This window comes from Hipposideros armiger, unplaced genomic scaffold, assembly GCF_001890085.2.
Source record: "Hipposideros armiger isolate ML-2016 unplaced genomic scaffold, ASM189008v1 scaffold_130, whole genome shotgun sequence".
NCBI lineage: Eukaryota > Metazoa > Chordata > Mammalia > Chiroptera > Hipposideridae > Hipposideros > Hipposideros armiger.
In genome coordinates this window covers 2522341-2538046 of record NW_017731480.1, presented here as the reverse complement: position 1 = coordinate 2538046, position 15706 = coordinate 2522341, and the positions used below count along the sequence as shown (strand labels likewise).

Here is a 15706-nt window from a genome sequence, read left to right as displayed (position 1 = left end):
TACCCTAGGCAACTATACATATTCTAACCATTACATAAATAGCTGGTGTTTCAATAAAAAATATACAGCTGGTTTTAGAATTCACCATGGCTAAAGGTCTGGAAGAACGTTTGGGAGGTTAACCCTTAATCAAGTGAAATGGAGATCGCAAAGGGCACTTAGGACAGGAACAATTTAAGAAACAATGAATAACACAGCAATTTGGGAGAGTCACAAGGAATAGCTGGTGGTTTTGAATGTCACTGGGAACAAGGAAACCACTGGAAGCTTGTGAGTAGGATTATGACAAATTATACACAATTTTCTACAATGATGGCTAGTTAGGCTCATTGTTGCAGGACAGCTAGAAGAAACACAAAATAGGAATTTATTGTAGTGGTTTAGTCAAGAGGCTGTAAAGGCCTGACAACAGCAGTATGAATAGACAAGAAATGAGAGGGAGGACAAAAGATGAATCCAACAGGACTGGTTGACTGGGTATAGTCAGAGAGTGTTCCAAGCCCAATGGCTAAAAGAATTAAGAGAGACTGGGGAGAAAGGTGAGTTTGGGAAGAAAAACAATGAGTATTACTTAATTAAGCCAAATTGGAGTTCATGGCAATGCATCCAAATAGAAGTATAAAGCAAAGAGTTATATGAAGATAGGAGAGCATAGAAGTCAGGGCCAAAGAGATTTAGGGTTAAATCATATTGAGGTAATAGGAAGAGAGTTTTTTTAAAAAGTAGTCAAATGATACAAAGATATCATGTAATTAGGTCTAGTCAAAAGGCTGCTCATGAAAGAGATGAGGCTGGAGTTGGAAATTAAAGAAGGGACGTTCCTACTCTGACCTAATAATCCTGTCCTTACTGCTCTCATCCCCTTCCTCTCATTTGTCTGGCATCCAGCTTATTTTAGCTCTTCACATTTTCAGTAACCTTTCACTTCTTTTTTACCTCAACCCTCTTTTCATGGTTTACATACCCCACTAGACAATTTCACCCATATTCATGGCTTTATACATGTATAGGCTACTCTCCTAAGTGGGAAAAAAAAAAAGATGGACTCAAAAGAAGTTGTCATAGGCCCAAAGGAAGTGAGTCCTATGCGCGCGCATACACTACGACTACGGTGGGGGGTGGGGGTGGGGGCGGTAGTAAATAAGTGGATGGAAAAGAGGAATTAAAGATGGAGAAAGAAAAAAGGATTACTGTTAGTATAGTCATGGGATAAATAAGGCAAGAGCAGTCAGACCAGTTAGCCTTAAAGAGACAGAGAGAAATAAACCTCTTCTAGTGCACAAATCCTTCCCATGTCCTACTAATACAATAGCACTCTGTTCAGTGAAATCAATACTTGCTATCAGGCTTTTATCCAATTGATAATAATTACCATTAAAATAAGCCATCATCCTTACCTGCTTCTTTAATCCTTAGACCTGATTTGTATCACCACTAATACACTATGTAACTCATCTGTTTATCACTATCTTCCCCAACTAGAATGTAAGCTCCATAAGAATAGAAATGACTTTCCATTTTGTTCTCTGCTTTATCTTTTATACCTAGAATAGTACCTAACAAAATAAACACTCAGTGTTTATTGAAAGGATGAATGAATTATGGCTGAACTATATAAAGGTTGCTGTTAAGAGTGACTGAGTAAGAAGAAGAAAAGTTGGATTGACAGCCTGAAGATCGTGGAGAAAATTGAGAACCATCTGTGACACACAGACTATGGACAAGAGGCAGGGAGAAGGCCACTGATATACTTATCACTGCGGCAGAGTGAAGGGAAAGAAGGAAAATGTGGTAAAAACGCTCCTCAATCATTTATCTGGTCCAGCACTGTGTAAAGGAAACAACAAACCAGTCAACGTCATCTAAGACCCACACCCCAGTGTAATAAACCAACATGGAACAAAGCTGCAGCAACGTACTGTTCTCTTGCTTCTGGATCCATCTTTTCATCATTCTTTTTAATCAAGTTCCAGAATTTTCTTAGCTTAGGCGTCTTTTTTAATTCTAATTCCAATCGTGCCTGAAAGAGTGATGTGATAGTAAATCAACAGAAACCTCAAAGTTTACAAGGATAAAGATTAGATTAACTATTAGCTAGTTTTCTAATGTATGAATACAACACAGAACAATGGGAAAAAACCTAAAAGCAACATGACAAAACCTGAAAACTAAGAAACTAATAACTATTTTTAAAAATTGTCCTATTCTATCACTTGTTAATAGAAAACTACCTTTTTTGGTCAAGATTTTAAGCTCAATTATCATTTAAATTCCTTTATTTCTAAAATTAAGGATTTCAGTTTGAAAACAATGAGCATTAACACTTATGAGCATAATGACTAAAGTTTGAAAAATGAATCTGAAACAATGAACGTGAAACAGATATCACAAGTAAACAAGGTAATGTCCATATTACCATATTCTTTCTTATGGCACTTAGCAGATATTAACAGTATTAATTATTTCTACATGTCTGTTTTCATCCCCATTAACAGGTACTTATGAATGAGCTTGCATATCTGAGTACCTGCAAAAACACCCACATGCAGGAAATAGAATCCTGAATCAAGTATTATACTGAAATTTGATAGTTTTACTTTACTCCCCTAAGATCTGTTAATATGGCTTTGATACCAGCACGTATTATCAATAAAAATTTGATGAAAAAGTGAAGTCATTAAAAATAACCATGATCCAGACCTTCTCTTATAGCTGTATGTATATTCCAATCAAGGAAAATAAAAATTCAAGTCTGTATCAAGTCTCATCCAAAGACAAACACAAGAATAACAATATTTTGCTAAATTAACCTGCCTTCCCTATGAGCTCAATAGATATTAACTTATTTCACCTTACAATATTGAAATTAGGTAAAATGTATATTAGCTTGTATATAAAAACTTTAAAACTGAAAAACTACATCTATGATTAAGTTTATACATAATAAATAAGGTAATTTTTTAAGCAGGAAAGGGGATTTTTAGCTACCATTTTAGTTCCATATTAAAGCTACCCAGTCTAAAACCCACATTCCACGAATAGCATATATACACAAAAGTTTCTGAAAGGAGATACTCACAGTCTGCAAGCCCATCCACATCGGGAGGGAGATAAGCTGCTGTACTTGACTCCGTATCAAGTCTACTTCCTGTTTAAAGCACAAAGAAAACAAGTTTATAAACACACCAGCATTTTAACCTTAATCTTCACATAAGGAGCATACTGCCTTTTTAAGTCCTGGGTGGGTGGAAGGGGGACATGTCACCAAATCAATGATATTTTGATATTAAGAAGTTCAATACTTTTTTTTAAAAGATAGTCAGTCCTCATTATTTGCAAATTCTGTATTTGTGAATTCAACTACTCGCAAAAAATGTATCTGTAACCCCAAACTCAATACTCCTGATGCTTTCACAGTCATTCGCAGACAGCACAGGGCAACAAAAAAATGCGAATGGTCCAACAAGCACATTGCCAGCTATGCCTTCGTTTCAGCTCTCCTACAAACAAGTGTCCTTTCTGTGGTCTGGTTTAGTGCTAACTTTTTGTTTTTGTGCTTTTTGTTGGTGGTTTTTTGCTTTTTAAAATAGCCCCGAAACACAGGGCTGAAGTGTGTCTAGGATTCCTGGGCTCAAGAAGGCTATGATGTGCCTTATGGAGAAAACAGGTGTTAGGTGAGTTTCGTTCAGACATGAGCTAAAGTGCTGCTGCACATGAGATTTTGGGGGTTTTTTTTAGATTTTTTTTTTTAAATTGGGGAATTGGGGGATGGGAACAGTACTGGGGAATTGGGGGGAGGGGAACAGACAAGTTGCTATCCTTTTGTTCTTCAGTCTAGTTGTGGAGGATGTTGCTTCACTGGCCCAAGTTGGCACCATCATTGTGCTCTTCCCGGGTGAGGCAGATCAGTCGCCGGCTTTTGGACGGCCGCTCACAGCAGCTGCTGGCTACACACGGTAGCCCATGGCAACCCACTGCAGCAGTGGCTGCAGCCTATGCTGTCGCCGGCAACTCAAGGCAGCCCAAGGCAGCCCAGCTCCAGGTTGAGCTGTTGTTCAGCATCTTAGCTTTGGAGGGCAGTGTCACTGGCCCTCATATGTGGGATCCAACCCGGGGCCCTCTGGCGTCCCAAGCCAGCTCTTAACCAATACACCACTCGGCCAACCCTGCACATGAGTTTTAACATTAATGAATCCACAATACATATCACATAAGGTGTCTTTAAACAGAAACACACATAAAACAAGGTTCTGTATTGATTGGTTGATGGAAAGTGCTATGACCAGAGGCTTGCCAAACCTAACCCTATAACCTCCCTAGGAGCAATGGTTCCGTTTTAGCTAATTCAGTGTTTGCAGCTACTTTATAGAACATAACTACCTCAAATAATGAGAATTAACAGCAAACTGAAAAAAGTGAAGCATTTCAATAAGTAGCTTTTAAGTTAATTAAACCCAGCACCAAACTAATACTAATTAAATCTTGTTTCTGTTCAATTTTTGATAAGGAATCACATCTATTTATATTTGTATTTGCTTTGTTTAGTTTCCTAAATGAGGTACCAATGGCATCCAAGGGGCATCATGAATCTTATTTTTATGCCTTTATAAGATCCATGTGATGTAGTACATGGAAACAGGTAATAACCATCCATCTATCAACATTCAGTCTTCAGGATAAGAAAGAACCCCATGCACTCTCCTGCAGGGGTCTAAGTGCACTATCAATTCAGAAGCACTTATCTTTAAATAAATAGGTCTATACCTTCAGATAACCACAACAGGGAAGTACAAATAAAATATTAATTACTGTGAATACTTCATCTTTTAGAAGATAATCTTATAAAGGATGCAAAATGTATCATATACAACCCAAGAGGTTTTCAGAGCATCCACAGTTGCTCCTAATTAATCAGCTCAGAACAGCAATCCCGCTGACCTGCAGCCTGTGCATGAAGTCATGACTGAAGAGTAAGGAAGCAGTTTTTGTGTGCAGCTTATGGCACAGATCTCCTTACTCAAAGTTCCTATGGACCAGACTCTTTGCTGCTCTGCCCTAGAGAATTTCAGTTCTCTTTATCATTTTTCTTAGTCTAACTGAAAAAAGGAGAGACCAGTGCAAATCTATTAAAAAAACAAACAGATCTTATAAAATGTTTTATTGAGAAGTGGCTAAAATTAAGCTGTCAGCATTATTCTCATTCCCCATTACTATGAATGAAGAGTTGGCTACAGAGGTAATCTCATCTGCTTCAACTTAAAAGAACAAGAAAACGTGAAAGCTCCCCCAAAAGATAAAGTAAAATTACCAAACTATTGAAGCAGTGATCAAGAAAAAGCAATAAGACTGTCTGTTCGTGGAGTGAAAATTCTCCATCCGTTTCAGCCAATGCCGCTTTCAAGATACACTTAAAAAAGAATGGGAAGTGGTCTGGCTTCTTTTTAAAAGTCTGAAAAGAGAAACAATAAAAATTCATTTTGAAATGGCTTGCTCACCTCTTTTTCTCCTTTAAACAAGCATTTGTAAACTTTTTCGAAGTCTACTAACAAAACCAAATAATTACAGAAAGATTATTTGCTTACTTATATTAACAGTAACAAGTCAAATACTATATATAGGTTTCTGGCAGGACTAGTAAAGGTTGCAGAAATCTTTGGCTAATAAAATAATGGCCTTTATTTTTATTCTGTGGAGTATACCTGTAATTAGCTTAGGCTTCATTGTCTTATTAAGGATCTGAAGTGTTTTAATTCTTCTGATTTAAACAAAAAAAACATGTTTAGCAAAAACTATAGTGCTCCCTCTCCAATTAATCTTGAGGACAACCTCTCCTGTTTTATAATCCCTCTTTACTCTTAACATGTAAATAATGTTTTTTTAAACAATATAAATAATATAAATATATTCAAGCCTCTCTAATCTACCTCCCCATCTAGTTTCTGCCACATCTCTTTTCTTTCATAGACAAGTGCTCCAAATGTGTGGTCTATACTAGTTGTTGTCATTTCTCTAAAACAAGCTACCACCACAGCACCTCCCTGAAGCTGTATGGCTGTCAAGTGCAATGTACTCTTACCAACCCTCAAATGCTTTTGAATGTGCCAAGCGCTCTTCCGTTGTCATTTATATGGCAGTGCTCCTACAGTTCTAGCCTCATTTTTCTTCTACCTTTCCCACTACTTCAACTACCATATGATAATGATTTCAAATCCAAATCCAAATGTCTCTCCTTAGCTCTAATCCTTAGATTCCTCTGTCTACTAGACAATTTCATCTGGATATTCCAAAGACAATTTAAACTCAGTAAATCCAAAATTCAAGTCAACAATTTTGTACCCTCCAAAGTATTTCTCAATCCTCTTTTCGCCATCTTGGTAAACAGCTCTATCACTGTTTTTTACTCAGTTGCCCGAGCCAGGAAGGTTACTGAAAATAGTACCCTTCCCTAATGTTACTTCAATTATCAAATCTAATCAATTCTACTTTCTATCTATGTGTAACCACTTCTCTCTCTCTCTCTTTTTTTTTTTTAAGCTGAGCCATCCTGCCACCTGTTGGCAGCTCAGCGGCTGTTCGGCTCGGGCCAGGACTCGAACCGCTGTCACTCAGAGCTCAAACTCTTGAGCGAGCTCTTAACCAACTGAGCCACTCGGCCGGCCCTGTAACCACTTCTCTTAATCTGTATTGTCATTTCTCTATTTCAATCCCTAATCACCAAAGTGGTCTTTATAACCTGTGAACTGATCAGTCATTCTCTCCCTTCCTATAGTACTTTGAAGCAACATCAAGAAATCCTTAAGCTCTCTCAGTAAAACATAAGGCCCATGTCTTACTTTGGGCTCTAATCTACCATAAAATGGTAGTCACTTAATGAATTTGAGAGAAGTGACCATGTTTTTATCTTAAAGAGTCTAACATCTTTTCACTTTGGGAATCATCCCCTTAAAAGAGATGACAAGTATCCATGTCTATCATCAAAGCATGACTGGAAGAGAAGAAATTCTTGATGAGCTGACCACTTTATGGTGACCAAAGAAAACCTAGATTTTGGATTTCTACTGACCAAGCCTCTATTACACTAAGCACAAACAGAAAATGTCAGTCTATTAGAAATTTCAAAATGGGAAAACAGATCCCAAATCATAGACAAAGAGAAAGCTGAAATTACAATATAAACACCTGTTCTGACTGTGGAAACACCACTTTATTCACGTACAACTACAAATACATACTCCCAGTTGTGAAACAAGGTAGTGAAAAACATTATCTCATTTGAGCATTATCTAATTAATGTAAATTTCACTTTATCAGATATAAAAGTCTATAATCCATGACATTCTTTGTTTCAAGCACAAAACAGAAAAATAACTCCACATTTATATTTGAATTAATAGCAAATTAGTTTGAAGAAAATATTGAAACTGAAAGAAATCCACTATTATTTTTCATATGTGATGTATCTATTCTTTTTCTCAACATTTACTTTATATTGGATAAAGTTCCATTCTAAAAGCATTATTTACCAGTAGAAAGTGCTGCTACTTTGTAATAGCTTAAGTGAGCACAGTATGAAAGCTATGAAGTAATTAAATCTGTTACCTCCCATGCAGGAACATTTTCTCTGAACTTCTCATTCACCATACAACAGATTGACATTAAATAGGCCTTGCTGGACACTTCTGGAGAATAATTCATCCACAGGTAATTTTCAAGGTACTGGCTGTGAAGAGTGAGAAGGCACAGAATATCTCATTAGTAACTACCATTTGTAATATGACATTCACCTGAAAAAAAACATAATTATTTACAACTTTCTGAAAACATTTTGAATATCTGTATTTATAATTTGAGAAGTCTTCGAGCCAGCCAAGTGGCTCAGTTGGTTAAGAGCTCACTCAAGAGTTTGAGCTCTGAGCAACAGCGGTTTGATGCCCGGCCCGAGCTGAGCAGCTGCTGAGCTGTCAATAGGTGGCAGGATGGCTCAGCTTTAAAAAAAAAAAAAAAAAGAGAAGTCTTCATAATCTAGAAGTCTACCTATAATCTAGGTCACTGTTACCTACTACAAACTTATATACTATAGCAAATGCAGCTTTGGAGAATGAGAGTCTTAGATTTCAAGTTATATTTCAAAAGTTACTGACACACGTAATTATCACCATCAGAACACTGGATGTTCCCTTATCTATGGCACTTTGGAGTAAAAAAATAGTATCTGACAAATATCAGTTCTAAAACAAAATTATATATGATGGGCAGTTTCACAGATAAACGTATCTGAAAAACTAACATTAACTCATATCAGGACCAAATGACTTCCAGAAACTAAGAAAGAGACTTCACAATTAAAAAGAGGCTCTGTAATACTTAATTTACAAGGTATTCAACATACTTGTAAGTCAGTTTTCAAGATAACTGGCCTTTTCCCCTCAAGATGACAAAATTCTTACTTTAAGACCTTGGTGAAAATATTCCTAAACAAATTACATATTTCTGATTTCTAAAACAAAACAGCCATTTCTTATCATTCAGAGTAGTAATAAACTTCAACTACTATACTGGGCTATATATACCCTTAGGCACTAGTGAAAAAAGGCAGGATTTTTTGTTCCTACTTTAAATCACTCCACATGCCTAACTTTTTAATCACTTACATGCATGTACGTACATACACACACACACACACACACACACACTTAGGAATTTTAGATTCTCACATGCACTATAATTTTTCTATTTCCTCTTATGCTTCAAAGGTCTGCTCACATTGCTATTTTCATGGGTCTATCTTTAGCAATCCTTGCTTAATTTGCAAGAACCTAAGAAATTGACTAAATAGTATTTTACCCAAAATAATGGTCAAAAGGCTTCAAGCTAGAGACCAGAGTGCTCCTTCACAAATAAAATGCAATGCATAAAGATTCAGTTCATTTCTTTCTCACAAATTAAAATTTCCTTTTCCTGAATTATGTCCTTTGGAACTTCTATCACCAATAGTCTGTTAGTGTTAATGTTTCTGAAATACCTTTATTTCATGACAGTTTAGCTGGTCATAGAATTCTTCCTAGGTTGATAATTATTGTTTTCTATGTACTAGTCTCATTTTATTATCTTCTCTATCATTACAACTCAAAGGTCTACAAATCAATCAATTTGTCTTTCTTCCTCTTTGAGTAGTCTGTTTTTCTCCACCAGATTTTAAGATCTTCACTCTGCTGTTCCGCAGTGGCTCTGTTCAAAATTTGTATTCTCACAAGGAAATTACATAAAAGTTCCTGAAAGGTAACAACCCATTTTTTCAGTTATTAAGAATGGTTCACTGACACGGGTCCCTTCAATCTGTGCTGTTGCTTGCTCTCTCGGTTCCTACAATGCTCTTGGTATTTGATATGTGCCTGAACCAGAGAGTTCTGGTTTCATCCTAATTGTATATCTGCATCCTCTTGATCTTTTTCTGTCTTCTTGAAAGATGGCATGATACGATGGAAAGAGCATATTAATCTAAGGGCCAGAGGGGTCCAAATTCTAGCCTCAGTATTCTCCTCTACAAAATAACGAGGGTTATTTAGAGGATTAAATGAGATCAAGTACTCAATAACAATACCACTCTTAGGATATAGTAGGCACACAATTTACTAGTTAATTCATAACTATAAACTTTAATTTCTCTCTGTAAAAATGATAAGAATGCCTACTCAATGCCATTTTGTGTGAGGACCGAATCAGTGTGTGGGGAGTAACAGTTGTTAATATACTCAGCTCTGACCTCTGATGCAGACTAGCTTCAAGGTAGTGAGGAAAAGTAGGAAAAGGAGCTTTGACATCAGACACCAGCATCCCAGCTCTGCCTCTTCTTCAAACAATTGCTTAATCTCTCTCATCTCCGTGTCTTCCTCCAGTAAATGGAAAGTATAATAATGACTTTGCAGGGTTGCTGTGAGTGCTCTGTATATAGTGTTTAACACTGGCCTACCTAGTGCAAGGCAAGTATTCAATGGTAAATGTTATGATCATCAACAACCCTGGCTTTTATTTCCAGCCTACTGGCCACAGCTGGTTGTAACCTAATCTAATCTCCCTTAATAATCTAAAAATTATACGTTCTCTTTTGTCTGAAATATTTATAAGTAGCTAGATGAGAACAAGGCTGCCTTGGTAATAACAACTTAACGTGGCAGGAAAAAAACAGTTTTAGAGTGCACTCCAATTTACTCTTACCAATCACTAGAGGAACCAAGTAAGAGTTCAGAAATTGCTCAGCACACACTATATTAATTAGTGAGAAACAACTCAAAATATAAATCTTTAAAAACTGAATTATTTTCTTAACCACTCACAGAATGTACATAAAATTTAGCTAAATGTTAGATCATGTTGTCATCCTTAACTTTATCAAAGTAGCACCTTTTAACTCACCTAAATTCCAAGAGCATTATCTTTCTGATGGCAAACCTAAAAATATAAAAATAAAAATATTTAAATGGAGAATATAAACATTTCTAAGTTATTAATGTACATGTATTTTGGAATCTTGTTTTAATATTGATTCATATCAGAATAATAATGTGTTTTGTTCCAGGATACTTTATTTTTTAAAACTGCTTAAGAACAGTAACAAATCTTAATGTACCCCTATAACACAATCAGCACAATGACATACTAGGATATAACACACAGATTCATAAGCCAAATAATTTTAACTACAGCACAAATGTTCATTAATATTCACAAAACTGGATCACAACTGCCAAAAGCTAGCTATCTGAATTTCTGAAACACAGACCAACACTCTTTCATTTAATATTCAAGTGGAACATTCTGAAGTCATGCCCTCCTATAAGCATAGCAGACACATGTATCTACATCACAAACTGGGAGTCAGACTTTTCACATGCTTTGTAGTCTTAACATTAAGTCTAAATTATCATAAAATTGTGGAGAGAATATCAGATATCTCTCTTTACGATATATATATATTTTAAATAGAAGTACTTTGTATATGAATAAATGATGCTGTAGTTACAGGGTATCTCTCTGTCAAAATGTCCACTAATTTAGTTTTATCATTTTGTATATTAGAAATAAAGTACCAGAACACTGCCACTGGAAATATAGCCTTTAGCTTTAAAAATTAAATGCGCATGCATTATGAATTTATAATAACTCTAAGAGACCATTATCCCGTCAAAATCTTATTTCACTGATTTCTGATCTCTTAAATAGTTTTGCCGAGCAAGCAATGTCATAGAACTTCAGTAAGAAAGAAATGATGGTTTTTTTCTGTACAAAAGCACAAAAGCAGAACACTGCCAAGGAACTGGCTTCTACAGACAGCCAGTCCACTGAGAGGAAACATAAAAATATGTTAAGACAAGCTTGCTAAATATGATAATGGTAAGGATAGCAAATACGAATCAATTGTGTACTTGGGCATACATTACAGGGGTGCTTGGGCAATATGATATTTTAAGGTCTTATTTGATCCTAGAAATGATCATTTACACCATAAAAATGTTAAGAACTGATTGCTTTAATTCCCAGATGCCTCCTAGGGAAATAGGATTGATATGCAAAAAATGTATATTACAAGAACCTTAATGTATAATATTAAGAATGCCTTATGGCTATAAACTGCCTATTTTGATAGGCTACAAACAAGTTAATAAATTTTACATCAAGCCATTCCCCAATAATGAAGATGCTATGAGCATATAACTCAGCAACACAGCTTCCACAGGCACTAGTCTAAAAAAAGGGTCATGTAAATTTTTAAATATACACTACAGGTTATGTGTTATAGAAGTGTATTAGACTTTTGAACTTTGAGGTTTGGGGGCAGAATGTAAGCATTTCACTTTTATTCAATTATTCAAAACTGTGTACAAGATAACAAAATGGCTGTTAAGAGTGCCGTGATAAATCTAAATGAGCCCAGCCAGTGACAGTTATACCTCTTTCAGCAATTAAAAATAACATAGCCAAGTATATATAACTTAAAAATCATTGGCAGCTTTTAGTTATTAGTTATATAAAATTGTCCTCAAGGAAGAAATATAAAAACAAAGGTTTAAAGACAAAACGAAAACAAAAACACAAGCAATTACTATCCACTGGAGTAAAAGCCTGTTCTGAAAAGAAGCACTAAACTAGTTCTGAAGATTCAAGATAATTTTCTGATTGGTATATCCTTAATACATAAGAAAAAAGGATCCAACCACCAACCACCTCTTCACTTCCATCTCTCTCAAACTGGCAACTCCCCTCCAACTTTCCAAGCTAGTCCAAGCCATCATTATCTTGAACCTAACTACTATAAAACTCACTAATTTCTTACAACTTGTCATCTCCAAACTCCCTTTTAAAAATGTCACCATCGTGCTTACAACTCTTCGCTGGCTTCCCATAGCTCTTCAATTTAAAAAAAGAAATCCTTAACATGGTGGCCCTGCCTACTTCTACAGGCTCACCAAACTATCATTAAAACAAAACAACTAGCCTCTTGTTTTGACACTGCCATGGATTTGACTTCACAGTATTTAGTAAAATTTACCTCCTAAGGCTCAAACTCATGAAAAATATCAAGTCTGAGATTTTTATATGGTCTGTGACATTCAAACATAAATGCTTCTATTTCATATTAAAACATTTTAGTCAATTATCCTTTTAAAATACACATGGGCATGTATGTCTATAAGTGCAGATATGGAAATATACCCAAGATACATTGTTTTCTTAAAAAAAGGCATTATGGTATGTAGAGTATAAACTCTTTCCTGTTTTTTTTTTTTAAAATCTGGGTGGGACAGGACTGGAACAGACATGCACATAAATAAATAAAATGAGGGTTAAGAGATAGGAAAGAAGATTTATTAGAACTTAACCCAATCTGGATATTTTTCATAATAATTTTTATTTTATATATATACTTTATACATTATGTATAAAATACATATTTTATTATTTTGTATTTATTATTTTTATAATATTTAAATAATCTTTTAAAAAGATTTATCAGCAAATGATAAATTGTATTAGTTGACTTGGAATTTAAAAATCTCTGTATTTATTAGCCCCTACATTCCTTCAAAACAAAATAAACCTTTAGGGATTAATTCCTCTATTCTGAGCCACGAATTAGAAAACAAAGAAATATCTTATGACTCTTCAGCAGCTAGATATAAAGTTTTTCTAGTCACCATTTCCATGATAGCAAATAAAAAATTAAACTCATTCCTACCTTGATTTGACAATCTCTTTCTCATATATATCTTCAATGACCTATTATTAAAAATATAAAAATGTTTAATATCTCAAAAAAAGTTTTTTCAGACCTTAAATTGATAGTTTTCAATTACTGAGATTACACACAAAAAATTTGGTTTAGGAAAGCGATCAAATATTACTGCTATTGAAATAATACTACGACATTTTTCACAATCCCATTCCATTCCTTAAAATGGGAAATAACAGAAAGCAAAGAAGTAGAAAAAGATAAACAATAAAATATATCTACATAAAGACAGTCCCAGAAAGAATCATTAAAATGGTATGTTTGTATTATTTCTAGGGAAACTAAATGTTCATAAGGTCAGGAAAATTTTAAAACATTATTGAATTAGCTTTTAAAACAGAAATACAAAGAGTATGCCTATTCAAAAAGTATGCTGCAAACCAAAAACACTTACCTTTATATCAAAAGGTGATTTTTTCTTGATATGGGGAGCCCAGTATTTACATGCTAACTGCAAAAGAAAACAGTACAAGCAGGAAGTCACAGATTCATACCATTGTAGAACTAAAAGACTGAGGTCATTCAGTGACAAGCTGTTTCTTAACAGGGCACTACTGGCATTGAGGGGCAGAGTAATTCTACCTTCTAACAGACTTATATGGGCTTGCAGGCCAGTTCATACCATTTTCCCCAACTCAATAAATGCCACTGATGCCCTGCTATTATGATTAAAAAAAAAAATTTAAAAAAATTACATACTTTTTAAAACCACCGCTAGGGAAAAAAACAGAGCAAGGTAAATAACCACAGTCAAATATCTTCAGCATAGAGATAAGAAAAGCCAGGTCTAGGAAGATTAGGTGAGCTGCCCATGATTGCACTTAGTTAAGAATTGAGCCAGTACTAAAATACAGAATCAAAATCTTCAGGAATGTTAATTTGTAAAACAAATCATTAAATGATTAGTATACACCCATACACACCTGAAAAAAAAACCTAAAAAATTGTAGTGTATCAGTGGATTATTACAGAGAACAAGAGTTGATATGTTATATTTCAGCAGATTAGGTTTTACCTGGAAATTGTGAATTTTAAAAACGTATATACAATGTCTCCAGATACTTACGGTAGATGAATTATACAATATTCAAGAAGCAACATGGTCTTATTGATATATTTTTTAAAAAGAACCTAAACTATAACCTCTTGAAAAATAGCAAACTCTGGCAATCACAAAGACTCAATTCAATATATTTATAAAAAGGTTAATCTGTACAATGTATGTCATATTGGAGGCACTCGTAGAATAGCTGATGGATGGACACATGGACTCACAGATGAATGGAGAAATTAAGTAAAATCTAAAATGTTACCTCTTCTATGAGGCTTTCTTCAACCCTACTTGATGATGGTAATTGATTCTTCTTTCTCTTCATTTTGTAAGTAACTCTATTATAGTCTTATCTTTCTGTATTATTAATCATTTGATGGCTCATCTATCTTTCTTGCCAGCTTAATTGAAACACAAGAGATAGGACCAATGTTTTTTTTTTGCTTCCAAAGTTAAGTATCTATCACAGCCAACACACATAAAGAGCCTCCCAAGCAATGAGGCCATTGGCTCCGAGGAAATCTCCAAAGCGTCACAGCAATGTCCCACTCATATGACACTTTCCCAAATTATCAATCACCCTCCAACCCAAAAGAAAATACTCACTTTGCCCTCAACTATTCTGCGGTATCCTCGTTTCCTCATTCTGCTTCCTATGGGCATCACACAAACTCAGCCATCTTTTCCTTATATCATATCCTTATGAGAACTCAATCTGATCTAATTTCATGGATTCCAGGACTTCCAAATAAATATGTAAATCCTATCTTCTGACCCAAATGCTTACCATACATCTCTACCTCATTAAAGATCTAGCAAGCATTTATTAGACATCTATCATGTCTCTTTTTACCGAGTTTCTCCTTTTCCTTGGGTTCTAACCTGTGACCTCAGACACCTGTACCTCCAGGAATATACTGCCCTCCTCCACTCTCTAGTCTCATGTAAAATAGAAACTCTTCCCATTCTCCACTGAGTATAGCTATGAAAGCATCAATTGTTCAAAATAAATCTTAATGGGGTCGGCTGAGTGGCTCATCGGCTTGGGAGCGCGAGCTCTGAGCAGCAGGGCAGCTGGTTCAGACCCTACATGGGCCAGTGATGCTGCGTCCTCCATAGCTAAGATGGTGAACAACAGCTCAACCTGGAGCTGGGCTGCCGCGAGTCACTGGCAATGGCGTAGGCTGCAGTGGAGCTGCAGTGGGCTCCTGTAAGCTACCGTGTGTGGCCGGCAGCCGGTGTGAGCTGTGAGCTGCTGTGAGAGGCCGTCCAATGGCCGGCGACTGATCTGCCTCAGCCGGGAAGAGCACAATGATCACAATACCAACATGGGCCAGTGAAGCGACATCCTCCACAACTAGACTGAA

At 35.6% G+C, this 15706-nt stretch overlaps 1 protein-coding gene across 1 annotated transcript in view; it reads right to left on the bottom strand.

Annotated features, from left to right (window-relative positions):
- AQR (aquarius intron-binding spliceosomal factor) overlaps positions 1–15133 on the bottom strand; it is a 100690-nt gene extending 85557 nt beyond the window's left edge. Inside the window, exons 1-8 of the mRNA XM_019649186.1 lie at positions 15127–15133; positions 13683–13870; positions 13235–13275; positions 10414–10449; positions 7600–7720; positions 5309–5449; positions 3080–3148; positions 1920–2020 (exon numbers count right to left, since the gene is read on the bottom strand). Of these exons, the coding sequence (XP_019504731.1) occupies positions 1920–2020; positions 3080–3148; positions 5309–5449; positions 7600–7720; positions 10414–10449; positions 13235–13275; positions 13683–13870; positions 15127–15133 (704 nt within the window). The remainder of the gene's footprint in view (positions 1–1919; positions 2021–3079; positions 3149–5308; positions 5450–7599; positions 7721–10413; positions 10450–13234; positions 13276–13682; positions 13871–15126) is intronic.
- Between the last annotated feature and the right edge of the window lie 573 nt (positions 15134–15706).